This window comes from Euprymna scolopes, chromosome 30 (assembly GCF_053919585.1).
Source record: "Euprymna scolopes isolate OS-2025 chromosome 30, ASM5391958v1, whole genome shotgun sequence".
NCBI lineage: Eukaryota > Metazoa > Mollusca > Cephalopoda > Sepiida > Sepiolidae > Euprymna > Euprymna scolopes.
In genome coordinates, this window is record NC_136511.1 from 52,436,001 (window position 1) to 52,458,194 (window position 22,194).

Consider the following 22,194-nt stretch of genomic DNA (forward strand, 5'->3'; position numbering starts at 1 on the left):
TCTGTCGGACAACAACAATGCAACAACAACGAACAATACAAAGTTCGGTAGACGTGAAAGAGCATTTTTTTTCTTTTTTTTTTTACATTTTTTTTTTTTACGAGCGCCTCTTTGGGAAGAACCCCGAAGTTATATAATAGGAAATGACGTCAGTGGAGCGAGAATAGCATTTTTTCTGGTTGCCATGGTTACGCCCTCGTGTATCTGGAGTTCATTGTTGCGCCATTGCAAGTTGTTTTCTGTCGTGGCATCATCAGCAGCAGCAACAGCAGCAGCAGCAGCAACAGCAGCAGCAGCAGGTACATACAAGAAAGAGATAGAAAAAGAAGCAATTGTTTTAGTTAAAATAATAATAACTAGCAGAACCCGTGGAAATTCCACGGCAGTTGGAAACATTTTTTCAAAACACCATACAAATAAAAATACATAGAAAATAAACCAAAACAAATAACGACGAACTCAAAAAATTTTCTTTTAGCAAATTCGTTTTTTTTTTAAACATTTTAAAAAGAATTGATTAAAAAAAAACTTAGATTTTTTTCAAATAAAAATTCAACGCATAACACATCTTTTTTTTTTCTGAATAATTTTTTACATGAATTATAAAGGAGCAGATGTGAATTCTCTTGCACATTTTTTTTAATTTTAAAAGAAACTATAATAAAAAAATCTTACAGTCTCCTCTCAACGTGACCCTTTTTTAATTCTAAAATAAAATAGCCAATTTGAAAGCGTAAACAGACATGTTTTAAAAAATTTTTGGAGATGAAATAGTTTTAATGATCTTTAACCGATAAATAACGACTATAAAGGGAGGTAATTCGTTTCTCATTAATTAATGTTTGCGATGATGATGTTTTTTGTTACACTGGACGCACAGACAAGAAAATTAATATTTTGATATTTATAAAACAAATAACGAATGAAAAAAATCTATGTATTTTATTTACCTATTGGAAGACAAAGATGAGATTATTATTAAGTTATTTTATTAACCCTTATCCTCGAGTGGCCTCTGGGCCTTGATAAGTGGTGACTACTGTGTAAAAAAAGAAGTTATCGTTTCACTCATTAGCAGCCCCGAAACACTTGGAACGTAAGGTCAACTATTTGGGACCGTGTCTAATAGAGGGTTGTGGGCAGATGAGCACGGAGATCACATTTAATCTTCAGCAGGGGAGCAGGAAACTGGGAGGGAATTCCAAAGTGTATCAGGCCGAGGGGAAAAAAACTATTTGAGAAGGTTTTCCGCCATCTCGGAACCTAAATAATGGTGATAAGCGTTTCATATGTTAAAATGTTTCACATGTTAAAATGTTTCACACGTTAAAATGTTTCTTACGTTAAAATGTTTCACGCGTTAAAATGTTTCACACGTTAAAATGTTTCACGCGTTAAAATGTTTCACACGTTAAAATGTTTCGTACGTTAAAATGTTTCGCGCGTTAAAATGTTTCGCGCGTTAAAATGTTTCACGCGTTAAAATGTTTCACGCGTTAAAATGTTTCACACGTTAAAATGTTTCACATGTTAAAATGCTTCACACGTTAAGATGTTTCATGCGTCAAAACGTTCACATGTTAAAATGTTTCACATGTTAAAATGTTTCACACGTTAAAATATTTTATACGTTAAAATGTTTCACGCGTGACGAAACAAAAACAGCGACAAAATTAAGGGCCTTTGCATGAAAATAAAAAAAACAGCTGTAAAAAGCTTTTATCCGACTTCCCAACATAATTATTTTAGAATGCTGAAAACGAGATTTGTATTATTTGGATTTTTCGGACTACTATTCTCATCCTGGGTGCTATTTCCACAACGTTTCGGACAATGTAACCCCTGATCTTCTTCTGGTGTCTCTTGTTGAACCTAGGAATCTTTCTGTCAAACTTGGGAATCTGTCTGTCAAACTCGGGAATCTGTCTATCAAAATTGAGAATCTTTCTGTCGAACTCGGAGATCTGTACGAAATTTCGAACAGAACCCTTTATTTAATCCGTACGGCACAATCACGTGGACACACCGGTTCTCACCAGATCACCGAAGTTAAGCAACATCGAGCCTACCCAATACCAGATGGGTAACCATTTGGGAAGACGAGGCACTGTATGCACCGCGAGGTAAAATACCAGGTTGGAGAACTGGCACAGTCTATTCTTCTCTCAAGAGTAGATGGGCCTCTCTTAAGCCGTGGTAGGCAACCCATCTAGTGATGACGTCACGATAAAAAATACTCTTGATAACACTACGAACAAGATTTGCATTACACTACAAACTCGTGTAGTGAGTTCATTCTTGGCTACGGCCGCATATTACGTTATATTTAATCCACACACGTATCATATTCTCGTTCCGTCAGCCTTGCCAGGATAGAAGTCTTAAATAAATCACAGTTAAATTCTGGGTATCACTTACGCTGAGGATTGAAAGTTCAATTTCCAGAAGAGGATCACTTACAACTCAATGTTACCTAGTACATTATCCATTACGCCACGTGTCCTTGAATAGAAGCATTCCCGAGTTCGACAAAGTACATCTTGAGAAGTGGTGAATCGCGAATTAATCGTATGTAACCTCAAACATCCCATAGCCATGTATGCTTTGATTTGTCCTTTGATATCTCCAAGTGTATTAAACAGATTACATCAGGAGTGCAACCTTGGCGTTGGTTGGGAAGCTTGCGTGTCTCAGTGACCCCATGAGCTAAGGTGGTAGGAGATTTGTCTCCTGGTAGGGCCACCCACGCCGAACAGGTCGACTGGTAGAGGTCAGACTAAACGCACTCCACCTAAATTCTGGGAAGGTATGACGTTTAGTATAACCTTTTTACAAAAATATTAGGTTGGTGCAAAAACAATATCGTTTTCTCACGTATATTACGTTTATATATACGTTATATATATATGATTTCTGAATTAATTCATTGATATATCTATACAGCCATGCTATATATCATTTTGATGCGCGTTTTTCGCTCTGTCGAACTTGTTTATTCGTTACCGTTTTCAATCTCTTCATTCATTTTTTGCATGCTTTTCGACAGCATGGACAAAATTCAAATCGGCACGATTCTCTTGTTCTAGTTCTAGCTAGGCCAAAAAGCTACCGAGACAGCCCATGATATCAGTGATGCGTTTGGCGCAGGCATCACTAACGAACGTGTGGCAGAACGGTGGTTCAAGAAATTTCGCAATGGTGACGAAAGCCTCGAAGGTGAAGGCCGACTGTGGTTGATAACGAACATTTGAAAGCCTTAATTGAAGCCGAGTCTCGCAAAACTAAACGAGAAATTGCTGTTGAACTCGAGGTCGACCATTCAACAGAAGTTCGTTATTTAAAGCAAAAAGGGAAGTAAAAAAGTTGGATAAATGGATGCCGCACGAATTGAACGATAATAAAAAAAATCGTCATTTTGAGGTGTCTTCTATACTCGTTCTGCGCAACAAAAACAACCCATTTCTCTAGCAGATTGTGACGTGTGAGGAGAAGTGGATTATCTACGCTAATCAGCGATGTTCGGCACAGTGGTTGGATGCTAGAGAAGCTCTACAACATTTCCCGAAGCCGAAATTGCACCAAAAAAAGTTTATGGTGACTATTTGGTGGTCTGCAGCTAGTCTCATCGATCACAACTTCTGGAATCCGGACGAAACGATTACGGCGAAGTGCTGCCGGCAAATTGACGAAATGTACCAGAAGCTCCAACGTATGTGCCCGAGATTGGTCAATATGAAGGGAACAATTCTCCTCCATGACAACGCTCGCCCGCATGCTGTTCAACTGAACCTGCAGAAGTTGACGAATTGGGCTACGAGACTCTGCCTCATCCGCCATATTCACCGGACCTCTCACCCATCGATTATCACTTTTTCAAGCATCTCGACAACTTCCTGCGTAAAAAAATGCTTCAAAAGCCGGGATGATGCCGAATGGGCCTTCCACGAGTTCAATGCTTCCCGAACTCCGGATTTCTATGCTAATGGAATAAATAAACTTGTTTCTCTGTGGCAAAAATGTGTAGATTCTAATGGTTTTTATTTCGATTAATAAAGTTTATTATGAAAGGAATTATGATCTTTTAAAGCTGAACGCCAAAAAATGACATTATTTTTGCACCGACATAATATTACGCAAGTATGAATCATGTAGAATATTTGCATGAATATAATTATACGTAATAGTTAACTAAAGATGATCATCTCATAAGAAAACCGAAAAAAGCTAATAAGGAATTAATTAAAATAAATGTTTAAAAGAATATGCAAATTAACTAGATCTTTTGCAGATGAATGCAAGTCAACGAGCCAGTTGTATTTTATTTTAAATAAATAGAAAAAAGAGTTTTTGATATGAATATTAATGCACTCCCTCCCCAATTTATAGGAGTATATATATATATATATATGTATATATACCTCTATAAGGCCACCATTCGCCCATGTATGGAGTATTGCTGCCACATCTGGGCTGGTGCATCTGCTACTAGTCTCTCGCTCCTTGACAAGGTCCAAAAGAGAGTCGCAAACCTGATAGGCCCTGAACTGGCATCTAAGCTTCAGCCTCTGTCCCATCGACGAAATGTTGCATCCCTCTGCTTTTTCTACAAGTATTTTAGTGGTGAATGCTCTGACGAACTGCAATCACTTGTGCCCCCACGACGTGAGCACCCTCGACAAACCCGACAGGCTGCTAAATCCCACCCCCACACTGTAGAGATCCCTAGATGTAAAAGATCTTTTTACTCCAATAATTTCTTCCCCAGAACCGCTAGACTCTGGAATTCCATTCCAGGTCCCTGCTTCCCCAACAGTACTGACGTGCAGAAGTTCAAGTGTAACGCTAACCGACATCTTGCTGCCCAAATCCCTACATAGTACCCCAGTAGTTGTTGCCCCTGATAGTAGCCCCCTACACCAAAGTGGCAATTTGCCTTGTTTGGGGTGAAAATGTAATAAAATATATATATATATATATATATATATATATATATATTTTTGTAAATCTCCGAAACAGGTACATGGTAGGCAGCTGATCAGCTCCCTTTTCTATTTAACAATTTTAGTCAAGTTTTTTTTTTTTCTTTTTCTCATCTTTATATACTGGTCTTCATTTTTATAATTGTAGACTTTTAGAAATCGGCTCATGCAACTGCTAAGTCTATTTCTATTTTTAAATTTTAGTTACTTTTTTTTTTTCATCCGTATATAGGTAAATCCTCTTTGTAATTATAAACATTTTAGAATCGGATCATGCAGGTGCTAAGTCTGCGATAGGTTAAATTTAGTTGTTTTTTTTCAGGGAATTACATTTTTTATTTTTATTTTTGCATTTTTTTTTTACTCAAAGCTTCTTCAGATAATAGACTGTACTTTGAGGTAATTGCGTCAACTAGCTAAAAGTCCTGTTTTGGCAACCACGCATATAAAGAGGAGTATTTTTAGTTGGCGCAATTAACTCAAAGTACGGTATATATATATATATATATATATATATATATATATATATATATATATATATATATATATATATATATATATATATACTTGTACTTTTTTGTAGAAAAAGAAATCCCATACAGTGCTCTATTATTAGGGAAAAAACCTTTCTCGAAATAAGAGCAATATATTTTTTGTATAATATATACAGGAATTTACATTTATATCGGTAGTCGGTACCGACGGTTTCAAGCCCGGTAGTTGAGGACTGCTCTTAATGTCCGCCTCAGGCTCTCTTCAGCCGACTCTCATCTGTCTTTAACCGGAACCGGAACTCTATATATGCACACCATAATTTTTATTTATTTATTTATTTATTTATTTTATCCTTTATTTTTTTTATTTATTTTTTTATTTTTTTTGTATGCTACTTTAATAAGGTAATAAATTTGAAGCAATAAATTAAATATAAATATATATATATATATATATATATGTGTATATATATATATATATATATATAAGATAAAAATAAACACCTAAAGAAATGAAAATAAAAACACCCTTTTGAGCTGAACGTTTTATTCAGGAGGTATATGGCCGGGTAGAATTGTTAAGTATTTTGCGCATTATTCTTAGTTATTATCTCCTCTAGTTAGGATTTAACCTTCAACCCCCAGAAGACTGCCATTTAAAACTGATTATTACTGTGGCTACCGTAATATGATGGCCTAGCGACGACTATAATTTAGTCTGGTGACGTCATGAACATCGGTCTGTTGAAATTGGGTCACGTGTCTCATGACTAAACCGGAAGTTGGTTTAAAGTTTTGGAGGGTTAAATAAATTTAAACATGCCGTCGAGATGTATAGTTCTAAAATGCCGAGGTAACTACGAAAATGGACCAAAAGTTACCGTGTTTTCATTTCCCTCCCAAAAAAGGAAATAATTCACCAGTGGATTAATGCAATAAAAAGAAAGGATTTTACTCCATCTAAATATAGCAGAGTAAGAGTTAAAATGTTTGAGATATTAAAAAAACAAACAAACAAACAAAAAAAAAAACGCGTCTTTTTTATATTTATTTATATTTTTTTTTAGAACGTATTTTAAAATAAAAATGAAAGTATGTATATAAAAAATGAATTTTACATGTAATTTAAGTTATGTGCTGAAATAAATTATTATTTAGAAACTTATTTAAAATGGGAGTATGGTGAAAATATTATGTACTTTCACCTAACAATTTAATAAAAGCGATATCGTAAAAACGGAATTCCTTGTTTAAATAATTCTAAATAAGAAAAATCATTTATCTTTTTAGTTCAACTACTTTACTGTGCAATATTTTAGTTCAACTACTTTACTGTGCAATATTTATATCGTTTTTTTTTAAAGTTTATGACCGTTTTTTTTTTATCCCAAAAGCTTATTAATAATTATTTGTCGTAAATGTTGTGGCCCAGTAGGTGTCAGAATTTTAGAGAATATACTTCCAAATAAACTATTAAGATTGTTTAAAAAAATAATAGAAATATTATTTTTTATTAAAAAAAGTGTTTACAAAATACCGGCAATAAAAAAAATATTTCTATTATTTTTTAAACAATGTTAATAGTTTATTTTAGAAGTATATTCCATAAAGAAAATAAACAACCCACTTTAAACAAGAAAATTACGAGTTTTGTATATGTTATTCGCAGTTTTGTGTTAGGGTTGTCAAAAATTCCCCTAAAATTCTGATACTGCTAGTAGAGCTGTAAACGAAAATAACGTTTAAAATTACGGCAAACGAGTAGTTTCTAAGATATGAAGAAATGTTAGTTTAAAAAAATGGGGGATCACTTTTCTATAAAAATTTAACGTAAAATGAACACCCACTTTATGGCCATGGTGTTTTTTAGGGCGCTTTCTTTTTAACAAACAAAAGCGAAGAAAAATGAGTATGGCCACCTTTGTGTTGGGAGGCAACGTATAATGAACACAGTTTAACGTAAAATGAGCACCCCCTTTCAAAAAGTGTAAACAGAATTTTTGTCGGGGAGAGGGGGTCAACTGTAGGTGCTCATTTTACGTTTTGTTGTGTTCATTCCTACATCAAAGAGGCACTTCGCCTTGTTTGAGGCGAAAATGTAATTAAAAAAAAAAATTGCTCGTTGCCCATGTAAAAAAAAAAAATGGCCATAAGGTGGGTGGTCGTTTTAGGTTAAATTACCCCCCCCCTTTTTTTAACTAACATCTCTTTATATCTTAGAAGCTACTAGTTTTCCGTAATTTTAAACGTTATATTCGTTTTCAGCACCCCCGAAAACCTACAAAAGTGGTAATTTAAAAGGATTTTTCGAGGGTGGACTAATTCTGCACATTTACCTTATTTTTTATTTTATCGTTTTTTGTCATGTAATTTTCCTTTTTTTTTGTATTAAGTCAAACATGGTACGATTTTCTTTTAAATTATTTCTTTAGGTATGTGAACTTCATTTTCGACCTGAAGACACACAGCGAGATGCATCAGCATTTGATGAAAGGACTGGAAAGACAATTAGTGTTAAATTAAAAAAATCCCTATCTTAAGGATGGTGCTATTCCTCGAATATTACCAAACTGTCCCTCCTATTTATCGACATAAACCACTTTTAGAGAGTCTCCTAACGCAAAGAAAATGCGTTTAGAAAATTCTGCTCTTAAGCATGCATTATGTGAAAGTGTTGTTGACGAGTTAAAGTTACGGAAACGTAAAACTTTCCATAATATTGATGATTTAGAAAAAAATTAACGTTTATAGATAAAAATTATTGGACTTCTATTAAGCAAGACAATACCATCATTATATGCCATATAAAGAGATGCCCATGCCCCAAAATAAAAATGTCTATGGTGATTGAACCGGACTTGGTCGTTAGAGTATTTTGTAGTGATGTGGAAATGAGTGCTATAGAATTTCTAAACATGTAACAGAGGAAAATACTCTGCAGATTTTGATAGAAAACATGAAAAAAAATGGACATCGAAGAACAGGAAATGAAAACTTCTAATATAAGTTCTTTATTAAAATTAATCTTATCATTTTTGCTATTAATGCAAGATGAATCATTTAAATATTTTAATGCCATTAAGTTCATATATGAACAAATTAACATAATGACAATGAATAAGGTTAATTATTCGAGTGAAATGATGGTATTTTCTTCCTTATTATATAACAGGGCACAGACTGTTAAGAGACACTAAAAATGTAATTTTACTATGCTATTCAGCCATTCGAAGATTAACCTTATCAACTTCTATGAATCCTGTCATTGAACAACACGATAACAATTTTCTCATACATATTAAAAGTAAGTTCAAGTTACTAATGCAGAATGACATCACAGTATCTTTACTTGTTGATGAAATACATCTCAAACCTTATCTTGATTATAAAGGTGGTAATATTGTTGGCTTAGCTAACAACAGCAATGAACCTGCCACAAGTGCATTTGCTTTTATGCTTAGCAGTGTATTCTCACAATATAAGGATGTTGTGCATGTTATGCCAACTAAATGTCATCTAGCTGAGAATTTATTTGATATAATTAAACGTGTAATAATTGGCTTAAAAGATATAGGTTTAAGGTATTATCGGTTATAACAGATAATAATGCAATAAATAAAAAGGCTATGTCTTTCTTTTGTAGCCCATCAAAGCTTTCAATTGTATATCCCCATCCAGTTAGAACGTCTAGCCCTCTTTTCTTCTTATTCGACTCATTGCATATATTAAACTGCATTAGAAACAATTGGCTTGGCCAAAAAGATGAACGTAAATGCATGATGTTCCTAAAGTTTTGTTATAATGGAAATCATCAATTAGATAACATCCAAAGTGCTCCATTTTCTAGTTTACATAAACTCTATGCCCTAGAATCTCAATCACTTGTGAAATATTGCTATAAGTTGACTTCAAAAGTTCTTTCTCCGACTACTTTTGAAAAGCAAAATGTTAATTTGATTTTGTAAATTTTCAACGATATACTATTCAAAGTTTGCTAACCTTAGGAAAACAGGAATGCTTGCCAAATTATGCAGAAATCGCAGAATACATTCAAATATTTTATATTTGGTGGACAATACTGAATGTTAAAACACCATATAAAGGTTGTCGACTCCGTAATAAATATGCTAATCCACTTACATTAAATATTGATAATTATAGTTTCCTAAATGTGTTCTGTGACTGGTTAGAAACTTGGAATAGCATTCCTGGAAGAACTGGTAAGTTAATAAAGGAAACATATACTGCTTTGCACCATACTACTTACACAATTTTAGAATTGACTAAATATTGTATAAATGTACTGAATATGGTGTATGTATTACTAGGAAAGTTTCAGACAGATAACCTTGAGGCAAGGTTTGGCCAGTATCGACACCTTAGTGGAGATCAGTATAATATCGATACGTCAGGTGTATGAATGTGAAAAAAAACCTCAGAATGTTGCCAGTTTTAAAATTGAGCTTACCAATTAATAATCGAACTATTGAATTGAAAAATTTAAAAGAAACTAACTGGGATGAAATGACAAGGGGGCAAGAGTTACATGTTTATAAATTTAACATAGATGTAACAGAAGATGATGTTAATTAATGCAAGAAAGTACTTCCTGTTATATTATACTTAGCAGGTTATTGCTGTCATGCAGTTTTCAAAAAACTGAAATGCAATAGCTGCAAAAATTTAATATCCGGGAGAGAGGCTGTTGAAGAAATAGCTGAATTAAACAGCTACTTTCAGGGTATTAACAGAGGTTCTCTGCTATACCCAAATGATATAACTAATAATTTTGTCTTATATAATTATATAGTTATAAACAAACTTACAAAATGCGATTCTTTTTTACATTCGATTCATCAGAGAAAATTAGCCATGTACATAACTTTAAATATTTTGGCTGATAAAAATCGATTATTTCATGTTGACTCTTGTGATGAGGGTCACACTATTCAGCAAATTGAAAAAAAATGCTGATATGGAGTTTATCGAATTCCCTTATAAACAATTTTTGTCGCAAAGAGAATGACAATATTAGTAAAAAAAAAAAAAAAAAAAAAAAAATACCAGAAAAAGAAAAATTCAAACTTTTAATTAAATTCTACAACAGATTTTTGAAAAGTTTTAATATTCAATGTTTGAAATATTTCTTCCTTAGTAACTTTGATTATACTAACATTTGTTTGAATTTAATAAATAATCGCCCACGAATGTATTTTTTACGTTTAGTAAAATATCTTCCTATTTAACATGTATTTTTTCGTTAATCGTGAAAAATAACAATTTGATAGGTAAATACTTAGAAATTTATACAGAATGGGTATTGGAATCGGTAATTGCATCGGAATCGAGAATTTAGCACGGAATCAGTATGTGTATCGGAAAAAAAATACTGAAATTGTCCCATCACTAATATATATATATATATATATATATATATATATATATATATATATATATATATATACAATATTAAATAGTATTGCTCCTCTTAATAATGTTTAGTTTTTCTTATCTTAATAAGTTTTGCTTTGTTAAAGATTTACTCTTTAATAACATAATTATATTATGCACACACACACACACACACACACACACACACACACACATACTATTAAATAGAAAGAACTTTGTGTGTGTCTGTGTGTGTGTGTGAGAGAGAGAGAGAGGGAGAGGGAGATAGAGAGAGAGAAGGAGAGAGGTCGTTCCCTATGACTCGGTAGTGGCTTGGCTGATTTTTTTAATGAAATTTCATTCAAATGTATATGTATCTGGCAGTGTTCTTAGATACGTTTAGTATCGGAATGTCTTCGATGAGTATCGATAATTGATAATTGAATCCGATGACAGAAGGAAACGGCGATTTTGACCAAAGTTAACACCTTGTACAACCTAACATTACAAGTGTATTTGAGAAGTTTATTACCACACAAGTCTAAAGGCCCGACATATAAAATCAACAGTAGGGTCTTTGAGATAACATGGATGCGTTCCAAATGAGTGTTTCTGTTTAAAGCACAAGTGCACCATGATACTTGACCTATCTAGTTATTATATACAAGATACTTTGTGTGTGTATGTGAGTTCGTTCGCTATGAACTCGGAATCTGCTAGGTCGATTTTTTTTTTTAATTTCATACGAAGGTACTTGAAGTGTCTGTAAGTGTTCTTACCTAGGTTTTGTATGGTAATGCGTCTGATAAGTATCAAAAATCGATAATCGAAAAAAATTGATTAAAGAACGAAAGTCCGATTTTAACCAAAGTTAACACTTTTATACAGCCTAACATCACATGTGCATTTGAGAAGTTTTATCACCGCACAAGCAGAAAAGAGCGGCATATAAAATCAGAAGTAGGTTCTTTGATAGGACAACGGCGCGTTCGCAATAAAAATGTTTCTGTTCAGAGCACCATTGAACAATGATACTTGAATTTTGCATTTTAACTTTAAGTTAAGCCATTATTTACAGATGATTTTATAAAATACACAGTAGGTTCTCTACAGTGCAATGTAGATTACAATATATTGTAGACTAAGTCACTGCGGGGAGACATGTGAAGTTTTCTAGCCGTACACTGCGACGAGTGTAGAGGGGCTCATTAACTCGACAAGACAATCAATCTATTTGATTAAAAGTAGGCGATTTTACAGATTTCGATGAAAATAAAAATATGGGAGGGTGGATCGTTTGTGGATCCTCATTCAATCTCGGATTCAACCAAAACGTCGCGTCTCTATGCTAGTTTTATTTAAATTTCAAATTTAAATACATTCTTCTTCCATATCCGGAACACCGCTACATTGAGTCTGTCATTATGTATGACAGACCGAAAGGAATCGTAAGGCGTTCACGCAAATAATAGTGATGGGGGAAAGGTTTTTAAAAACAAGGGAATTCACGATAGTTTCTGGCGTTGTCCATCATTCATTTGATAGTTGGAATAACCTGGCGGGGGGGGATATTTTCTTCCAAAATCTTGTATTGGACTCGTCGGTTCAATCTACACGCTTAGCATAGATCGACGTTATGTAGCTCCCTCCCACGGCAGAAAGATGTGACACAAGAGTCATAAATTGGGATTGAAGAGCCAGTTCCTCCTCCGCGGAGCACTGAGGCCTGCAAAGAAACTGCCAAGGCAGCCCCGTCGACATTCCCTGGCAGGGGCGGCTTAGGCGATTAGCAATAATCTACCCCTTTCTCAAAGAGTTACGATATAATCATGATGACACACCGATTCCCGTTAGATCACCGAAGTTAAGCAACGTTGAGCCTGCTCAGTACCAGATGGGTGACCGTTTGGAAATACCCGGCTCTGGATATAGAAGGACGTTGACAAGAAAGTAAGAATTGCAAAATAAATAAATAAAAAATTAACGCCATTATCTTCTTTGATCAAGATGTACATGTGACTGATGACCGCTTGTGAATTTAATATTCTTTTGACACTTCCTCCTTTGGAGGTTCAACCCGTCTAGGGTTAATGTTACTGCCATAAAGAGAGAAGGCAAAACTTGGGAAAGTGGACCTCCTAGAACAAAATCAGGCACATACCGCAATCATTAGGGAAAATCCATTTGCAGAAAGGGCATGAATTCTATTGATTTGAGGTAGAGGGGTTTGATTGGCAGACAGAGACACTCACAGAGATTCTTTTACACAGAAGAAAAGAAAAAATATAGGAGCCATTACTTACAACAATCATATTGCCATCTTCTATCCACCGTACAATATGCATCTCGGCGCCTTGTAGACTCTCACCCGTGTGTTTCTCAACGAATTTATCACCGTCAGCAGTGATCACACTCTGGAGAAGGAAGACAAAAAAAAAGACAATTAGAAACGAGAACAGAAGAAGAAGAAGAAGAAGAAGAAGAAGAAGAAGAAGAAGCTGAAATCAAAATTAATAAAAGAAAATAAATTTCAACTTGAACGAATACCCGTCCCAGGACGGGTAAACATTAAGATACTTATGCAATTTAGCAAAAACATAAAAAAAACAAAAAAAACAAACAAAAAAACGAAGATACAGAAAAATGTCTATGATGTATGTTCCTGTTATGGAATGAAGTTATTAAAAAGAAATCGCTTAATCCCTTATCACCTCCAATTACGAGGAGGTAAGCGATAAGGGAGATAATTCCATCTAATTCTTGAAGTTAGTCAAAATTTGACCAAAGTTTTTTTCAGCTTTGAATAATTTTAAGTATTTTTTTTTCTTTGTTTTTTTTTTTTTTTGCTTTCAAAAAATCTTTTCAAAATTTATTAATAAAACTATTAGCACTTCATTTTGCCAACCTTCTAGCAAGAGAAATCCGTTTAGATTGACTGGAGGCAGAAATAATGAAGTATAACATTAGAACTCATACTAAACTTTGCCAGAAGACCAAGAAACTTCGTTTGGTCAATAAAACAGTCATTGTTTTAAAAACGCATGTATTGTCATCCGTGCGCATTTGTCGTATACAGTGTGTTGTGACTAGGGCTATGACATCAGAATATTCTTTTCATTGTTTCGACTTTCGAGTGTGTATCCGGTGATATTCTATATGCTTTTATATAGAGTGATGTGGTTCTCGGTTAATTAACTGTGTCTAACCGTGTCTCGAGAATCAAAATAATGAAAATAATATTCTGTTGTCACAGCCCTAGATGTGACGTAGCTCGATCACGAGACTGTGGTTCGCGTGTATTTAACGCGAGTGAAACTGGTTGGAATCAGTTGACGCCGAGAGTTGCTATTTACTTCCGTCCCACCGCAGAAAGATGTGACACAAGGTTAGGCGAACACTGCGATTTGCTTGTCAATTCAACACTTTTTGCTACCCGATACCCACTTCTACGAGGGATGTTCTAAAAGTAATGTTTCCTATTTTTGTATTCCGCCAGAATGGATCAGAGAAGATTGCAAACCGCATTTTTATGATGACTGAACTTATGAATTCATTACCTCTGAAATTTTCATCTCTGTTGCAGATATTGACGGTGTGAGGCTCTAAGAAAGCAATCCCGGTCGTGGACGTGCGCGAGAAGCAGAGATACGCCATTAAATTGCTGGCAAGAATGCGTTGGGAATAATGGTGACTTTGTAGCAAAATAAATTCCGGAGCACAAAAGGTCGTTTGTTTCAATGGTACTACTCCCGTCTTCGTAGCCCTTCAACTTCTTGATTAAAAAGAAATAAATAGAAATGTTTACTTTTGGAACGACCCTCATAAGAGAAAGCGTGCTCCGGGCGCCCATGCACAGCCATCGTTAATCGCTGGCAAAAGTGCATTGAGAATGATGATGACTGTAGAAAAATAAATTCTGGATCACAAAAGATCGCTCGTTTTATTGGTACTACTCCCTTCTTTGTAGCTCTTCAACTTTTTTGACCGAAAAAAAGGTAGTATCCTTATTTTGGAAACGATTCCTTGCGGAACACACTAATTCTATATCTTACATCTGTTTCTTGTTATCCACTCGACAGATGTAATGGATTTGGAGGCTCTAAGCGTCAACTGACTTCAACCAGCTTCGTTCTCTTTAAATACAGACTAACCACAGACACGTGTTCGTGCTACGTCACAACACCTTGAAACCTCGATTTTCGAACATAATTCGTTCTGAAAAAGGTGTTATGGTGAATATACTAAATCAGAATAAGATAGCGACCGAATTTGACCTGATGTCATGTGATTTCGCATATTCACCCTTATGTTGATGTTTTTTAAACGCGCTTTTCTCAAGTTACATGCGTAGTACTAAATGGATTTTAACTCGAATGAAAATCACATAAAACCATTTTAATGCCTATACAGAATATTTCTGACATAATGCTCTGGCCGTGATCTTTAATATTTACCCTAGACATAAAGTTTAGTAATGTTACGTATAGATCTTTGAGGAGACATAAAGCTGGTGCAAAACGGTTATGTCCGGGGATTTAATTTTACCCGCCATAGGACGGGTATTTTTTCTAGTTTGTTTATAACCATTATCCTCGAGTGGCCTCTGGGCCTTGATAAGTGGTGATGCCTATGTAAAAAAAAAGAAGAAAATGAATGTTTAGTCACTGTTCATTTCATGGTAACTGTAGCGTCTCTTGGTAAATCATATCAGTTTCTGTGTATCACTTTCTGTTGACATACATTTTAGTACCTATCAATCAAATACAGCCCCTGCCTATACACGCCCGTAGGCCCGGGGGTACGGAACACGGTCGCAAGCCAAAGCCGTAGATCAGTGGGTATTATTTCACTTCAAGAATCATGCAGAATTTCGAATTCGCAACCGTGAGAAGGGCGACCTTTTTCACTGTTTATATGAAATTTGATAAGTTTCAAACACTCATAGTCACATATAGATATATACGTATAGTATTTAAATTCCTTTAAATTCAGACAAAATTTGGTTGATAGCTCAATAGAGCTGAAGATATAATACTTTGATAAATGTTCTGAATCTGTTTTAAAAACATTTTTATCAATACAATTGTTTCTGCCCATTTTGAAAACAGATTATTTTCCTTGGTAATAAATTAAATATGTTTTCAAAAAGCGTATTCAAGGACGTTTGCAGAACTGTTCACCTCAAAATTATTCTTTTCATTTTACTTATTTATCTCCTTTTTTAAGGAAAAAGAAAGCTAATGCATAAATAAATAAATAAATAAAAATTAAAAACAAATAAACAATTAGTTGCATCCTGATAACCAAAACAAAGATGAAAAAAAAAATCGTGTAAAAATGATGTTGTTTTCTTTCATACTTTCTTTTTTACATTAGTTCTTGAATCAAGAGAATATACACATGTGTTTAGTCTTTTTCTGAGAATCATCAGTGTGGAGAATTACTGTTTTGTCCGTTACAAGAATAGAAAAAAAAAAATAAATAAAATAAAATAAAAAAAACAATGTGAATAGGACTTTATAAGAATTTGATTTTATGAGGAAATCAGCCAAAACGAAAATCCAAATGTAATGGGGTAAAAACACACACACAGACACAAAAACAAAATGAAATTACAATTTTTTAAAAATCTTTCTTTGCATGATTGTTGTATGAAAGAATTATTTCAAACGTAAGCATAAAATATGAACCGATCAACTGGTGCATCTAAAAACGATAATAACTTTTAAGTGTGTGGGTGTGCATGTGCGAAAGAAAGAAAAAAAGGAATGAAGGAGAGAGTAACATGAAGAGATAGACAGATAGATATATAGATAGATAGAGAGAGAGAGAGAGAGAGAGAGAGAGAGAGAGAGAGAGAGAGAAAATAAATAAATAATAATAATAATAATAATAATGATAATAATAATAATAATAATAATAATAATGATAATAATAATAATAATAATAATAATAAAAACAGTGGAACAAAGAAACAGTTGCATGGGCAGAAAAAATGAATTACAAAGAACTCATAGTGAAAATCAGAAGGATGCTGAAACAATGTCGCAAAGAGATAGATAGACAGACAGATAGATAGATAGACAGACAGACAGACAGACAGATAGATAGATAGATAGATAGAGGGAGGGAGGGAGGGAGGCAGATTGTTTTGTTTTACAGCATAGTCACACTTTTCAGGTTATTTAACGCTGAATCCAATAATTGTGGATAAAACGGGTTTCTATACTTAAAGTTCATTATATTTTGAAAATATTTATTCATGATGTTTGGTATGTTTGTTTCGTAGAAGAAATTGTTTGTGCTTTTGGACTTTGCAGAACATGATTGAGTTTTGCAAAAGGAAAGAAAAAAACAATAACATCAATGTTTAGTGTATTTTGGATCAGGAAAGCAGTATCTTCAGACAGCCTTTTCTAGTAGCATCAGATAAAGAGAGCGACAGAGATGGAGAGAGAAGAGATGAATTAGGAAGAGTAAAAGACATACCCATACACATAAAGTAAGAGAGAGAGAGAGAGAGAGAGAGAGAGAGAGAGAGAGAGAGAGAGAGAGAGAGAGAGAGACGTAAGATATATATATATATTTATATATATACGTGTGTGTGTATATATATATATATATATATATATATATATATATATATATATATATATATATAGAGAGAGAGAGAGAGAGAGAGAGGAAAGACAGTAGGGAGGGAGAGGACATTAATACAGATGCAGAAATTGAGAGCGAGACAATTAAAGGCATGTGAGAGAGTGGGCGAAAGACGAGATGTAAAAGCATAAAAGTGACAAAAAGGAGAAAGAGAGAGAGAGAGGGGGGGGGGGAGAAGGATGAGAGGAAAGGCGAATAAACTATGTGAATATATATATATATATATATATATATATATATATATATATATATGTACTAGCAGTTCATCCCGGCTTTGCTCGGATTCTATGTACTGTTCATAAATTTATGTGAATATATATATATATATATATATATATATATATATATATATATATATATATATATATATATATTAAAACGTAACCTACATCTAAAATTTCAAGTGTTTAGACCCAAAATTTGCGGAGGAGTTTAGTAGAGTTTTCAAAAGTCAAATCATTGAACTTTGACCCCTTGACAGCTAAATTTCTGGCCGAAAACCGATTGAAAAGATTTTGGTAAAATCTGCAGTCAAATTTTCACACACACACACAAAAAAAAATGATTAAAAAGCTTGCTGCATGTCTGAATACCTTTACGTAAAGTTTCAAATGTTTAGACCCAAAATTTGCTGAATAGTTTGCTAGAGACCGCAAATATCAACTCTTTTGATCTTTGACCCCTTGGCAGCCAAATTTTCGGCGAAAAACGGATTAAAAAGCTTGACCTATGTCTGAATACACTTTATTTAAATTTTCTTATGCTTAGACCAAAAATTGGCTGAGTAATTTGGTGGAGACCGCAGAGGTTAATTTTTAAAAAACTCCAATTGTGACCCGTAAAGATTTATTGTTTTGGGTTCAAATAAAATTAAAACCTTTGATCCATGTCCAAGTAACCTACATCTAAAATTTCAAGTGTTTAGACCCAAAATTTGCGGAGGAGTTTGGTAGAGTTTTCAAAAGTCAAATCGTTGAACTTTGACCCCTTGACAGCCAAATTTCTGGCCGAAAACCGATTAAAAAGATTTTCCCAAATCTCAATACCCCTTATATGAAATCTCGTATCTGTAGACTGAATATTGACAGAGTAGTTTGGTAGGAAAATGTACACACATAGACACACACCAGACAGACAATTCATATATATATATATATATATATATATATATATATATATATATATATATATATATATATATATATATATATATATATATATATATTTATATATATATGGTAGAAGATACCAACGTAGTAAGTCCAAATAGTGCAACCTATGCTTATCACATAGTGCATTCTTAAGAGGTAATTTTAAACAAAAAAACTGGATGCCACATAAAGCTGTCTCCACAGAAATAAATTCCTACTCTCGCGACTTAAACCTAGGTAGAATAAACTCAAAATAGGTATTATCAATAGACGGTAAAGTATAGGGAACACACACAGATCTAAATATGAAAATATGTTGGGAAAAGTAATTCAACAACTGAGTAGGTATTAAACTTAACTTAATGTCAATTAAACGATTACACTAAATAGGGGAGATAACAATTACTGGAACTGTAATATTGGATTTGGAAAATTAGCTCAAACCCTGGCAATTTCAACGATTAAGTAAAAAATAAAAAATATAAATAATTAAATAAATTAATAAAAATTAAAATTAGTTATGTGATACCATCCATTTGTAAGTGAACAAAAAAATAAAAAATAAATAATAGAATAAAATAATTGACGATAAGAACATATGACCCTTGAAATCTAAGAAAATGAAAAACTTTAAATCAACAGGTATCTACCCTTAACTGGTCTTACACAATTAAAGGTCCCATAACTAAACAATCGAAAACGATAGATACACTATAAAAGTACTAAGTCATAATGTAATTAATATGATAAGATTTCACCCATCACAATCAAAATAACTCACTCGAAATAAATTTGGAGTAATAACCAAATACCAAGAAACTATAATTATTAGATAAATACTGACGTAACACCGTAAGTTAATGTAATTGAATAGTAATTAAATATCAATATGTACCCACCGCAAAATTATTCAAAATCAATCGAAATATAAATACTTTTGAGCTAATTAATTTACTACAATTTTTAATACATTAAGTATAATTCTATGGTTTTAAAATAATTAATACGGCGACTTATATTTGAATAAATTTAGTAATTTAGAGTTACTCCCCTTGGAAATGGCTTTGGGTTATTATTCCACCGAAAGGAAATATTATTTTTACAATATTTTTACTATTATTATTACTCGTTAACATACTAAGATATCAACAAAGATTATATAGATATCTTATTTTACATTATAGTGCCATATTTTATTTTTAATATACAGAAAACAATAGCATTGTAGTATTACTTAGTTTAACATAAAAATCACCGACTAATACACAAAATACGAAACTTTCTATGTGGGAGTTTTGGATTTAGAGTAAACGTTAAAATATAACCAAATTACTTGAGATTCATTAATAAATAAAACACTAAAAATAATAAATTAAAAGAAAAAAAAAACATAAATCCCATTAATTTAGAATTTTTGTCCAATTTCAAAATAGTCCAAATTTAGCAATTCTAGCCGTAATTAAGAACAAATATACGAAAATAGGGCCCATATAATTTTTTCAACAAAGATGGTGGACATGTTAAAAGAACGAGTGGGTGGTAACCACTGCACGATGTAGTTTTAACAGAATGAAAATATGTCAAGATACGTACAAACTTAGTATTTCTTTCAAACATGAGGAGATGTAACAATGAAAATTTTTTAATAATATCAAATTTCAAATTGTCTGATTTATGTCGAAACAATTGTAATATCCGAAAAAAAAAAAAAATACAAATATGAAGTTATCCCTTCTTGTTGTTTTTGGTTTTTGCCAGCATATACCTATTTACTATGCCTCCCCATGGGACAGAGTTAGACACCAGGGTCGTTTTTTAACGTGGAAAAAAGGTACAAAAATAAAAATTGTCTCAGTCGTGAAGGATTTCTCCTCCAACGAAAGAGAACAAGAAATAGAAGTGCAGCATCTGAAGAACAGATACTACACTTTGATCTTGTCCCGAAAGCCAACACACACACACACACACACGCACACACACACACACACACGCACACACACACACATATATATATATATATATATATATATATATATATATATATATATAAAGAACACGTAGTTAATAAAACATTTTAAAAACACTTTGAAAAAGAGTTAAAAACATATTTAATTTTAAAAAGGAAGCACAAAGTCAATGGATAGTCCTTAATCCGCGGAGTTTCGAAGAGATACTTTCCTTCTCATCAGAGGGTAGGATTTAGCAAAATGCGGGATCGGATTTTGCCTGTCTATATATATATATATATATATATATATATATATATATATATATATATATATATTAATGATGGGACGATTCCAATATTTCTCCGATTTCGATACAATTACCGATTCCGTGCTAAATTTCCGATTGCGATACAATTACCGATTCCGATTCTTTATAAATCTCTAATTTAACTATAAGATTGTTATTTCCCCCCAGATGTTCGAAAAAAAAAAACAAATGTTAAATATGCAGATATAACTATTTATTATTGTATCATTATTATCAGTAACAAAATCAAATAAAAATAGATAATTAAAACAATCATTTTGGCATCGGAAAATGGGTATCAATTTTTCCGATTTTTACGATTCCCGATTCCGCTGCCGATTAATATATATATATATATATATATATATATATATATATATATATATATATATATATGTATGTATATATATATGTATAGTAGAACCCCGGGATACAGCATTAATCCGTACCGAGGTTGGGATCGTAAGGTTAAATCGCCGTATGGCTGGGTCTAAGCAAAATTTTAAACAGTACCTATTAAAAATTAGTAACAAAATGCAGTACAGTACATAATACACACGTATATTATCAAATAACATTATAAATAACACCGTAAGGCGGGGCAAACACTGTAACCACGGGCCGGAAAAAACATTGTATTCCACATCGTAATCTGAAAACCGTATCCCTGGCACACCGTATTCCGTAGTTCTACTGTATATATATATATATATATATATATATATATATATATATATATATATATATATATATATTAGAACGATTAATCGGAATCGGGAATCGGAAAAATCGGAGCTTTTTGGTGTATCGGAATCGGTATCGGAATTGGAATCGGAAAAATTTAATCCTATTTCCCGATACCAATTCCGATTCCTTAAATTATCTTTTTTGTTTGATTTTAGTTTAGGAAACATCGTCCACTGCTTGTACAGGTTACCTCCCCCCCCCCAAAAAAAACGGGCCCCAACTCTGATTAGATCCCGTTTCTTAGTGTTTTCTCCGAATGAATTGGAACTTTGGTCATAACTAGTTTATTATATTCAAAACATCACATCAAAACACTCCGTTGACTGTAAAATGCCCAGAAAAACAATTGAATGTCATTTTTTTTTTTGGTCATCCTGTAGTAATAATAAAATAATAAAAATTTATTCCAGTAAGACTCAAATCTCTAGATCACTCCTCACAAACGTGTTTTTTACGTTTGAGAAAATATAGGCATATTTAAGCTGTGTTTTTACAGCAATCGGGACAATATAACAC

The 22,194-nt window shown here is 33.1% G+C and overlaps 1 protein-coding gene across 1 annotated transcript in view; it reads right to left on the minus strand.

Annotated features, from left to right (window-relative positions):
* Window positions 1–22,194, minus strand: part of LOC145254807 (fatty acid-binding protein homolog 9-like) — a 214,784-nt gene that overhangs the window by 149 nt on the left and 192,441 nt on the right. The window contains exons 3-4 of the mRNA XM_080113617.1: window positions 13,168–13,278; window positions 1–239 (exon numbers count right to left, since the gene is read on the minus strand). The exon at window positions 1–239 is cut by the window's left edge and continues 149 nt beyond it. Coding sequence (XP_079969743.1) covers window positions 189–239; window positions 13,168–13,278 — 162 coding nt within the window. The 3' untranslated portion in view covers window positions 1–188. The remainder of the gene's footprint in view (window positions 240–13,167; window positions 13,279–22,194) is intronic.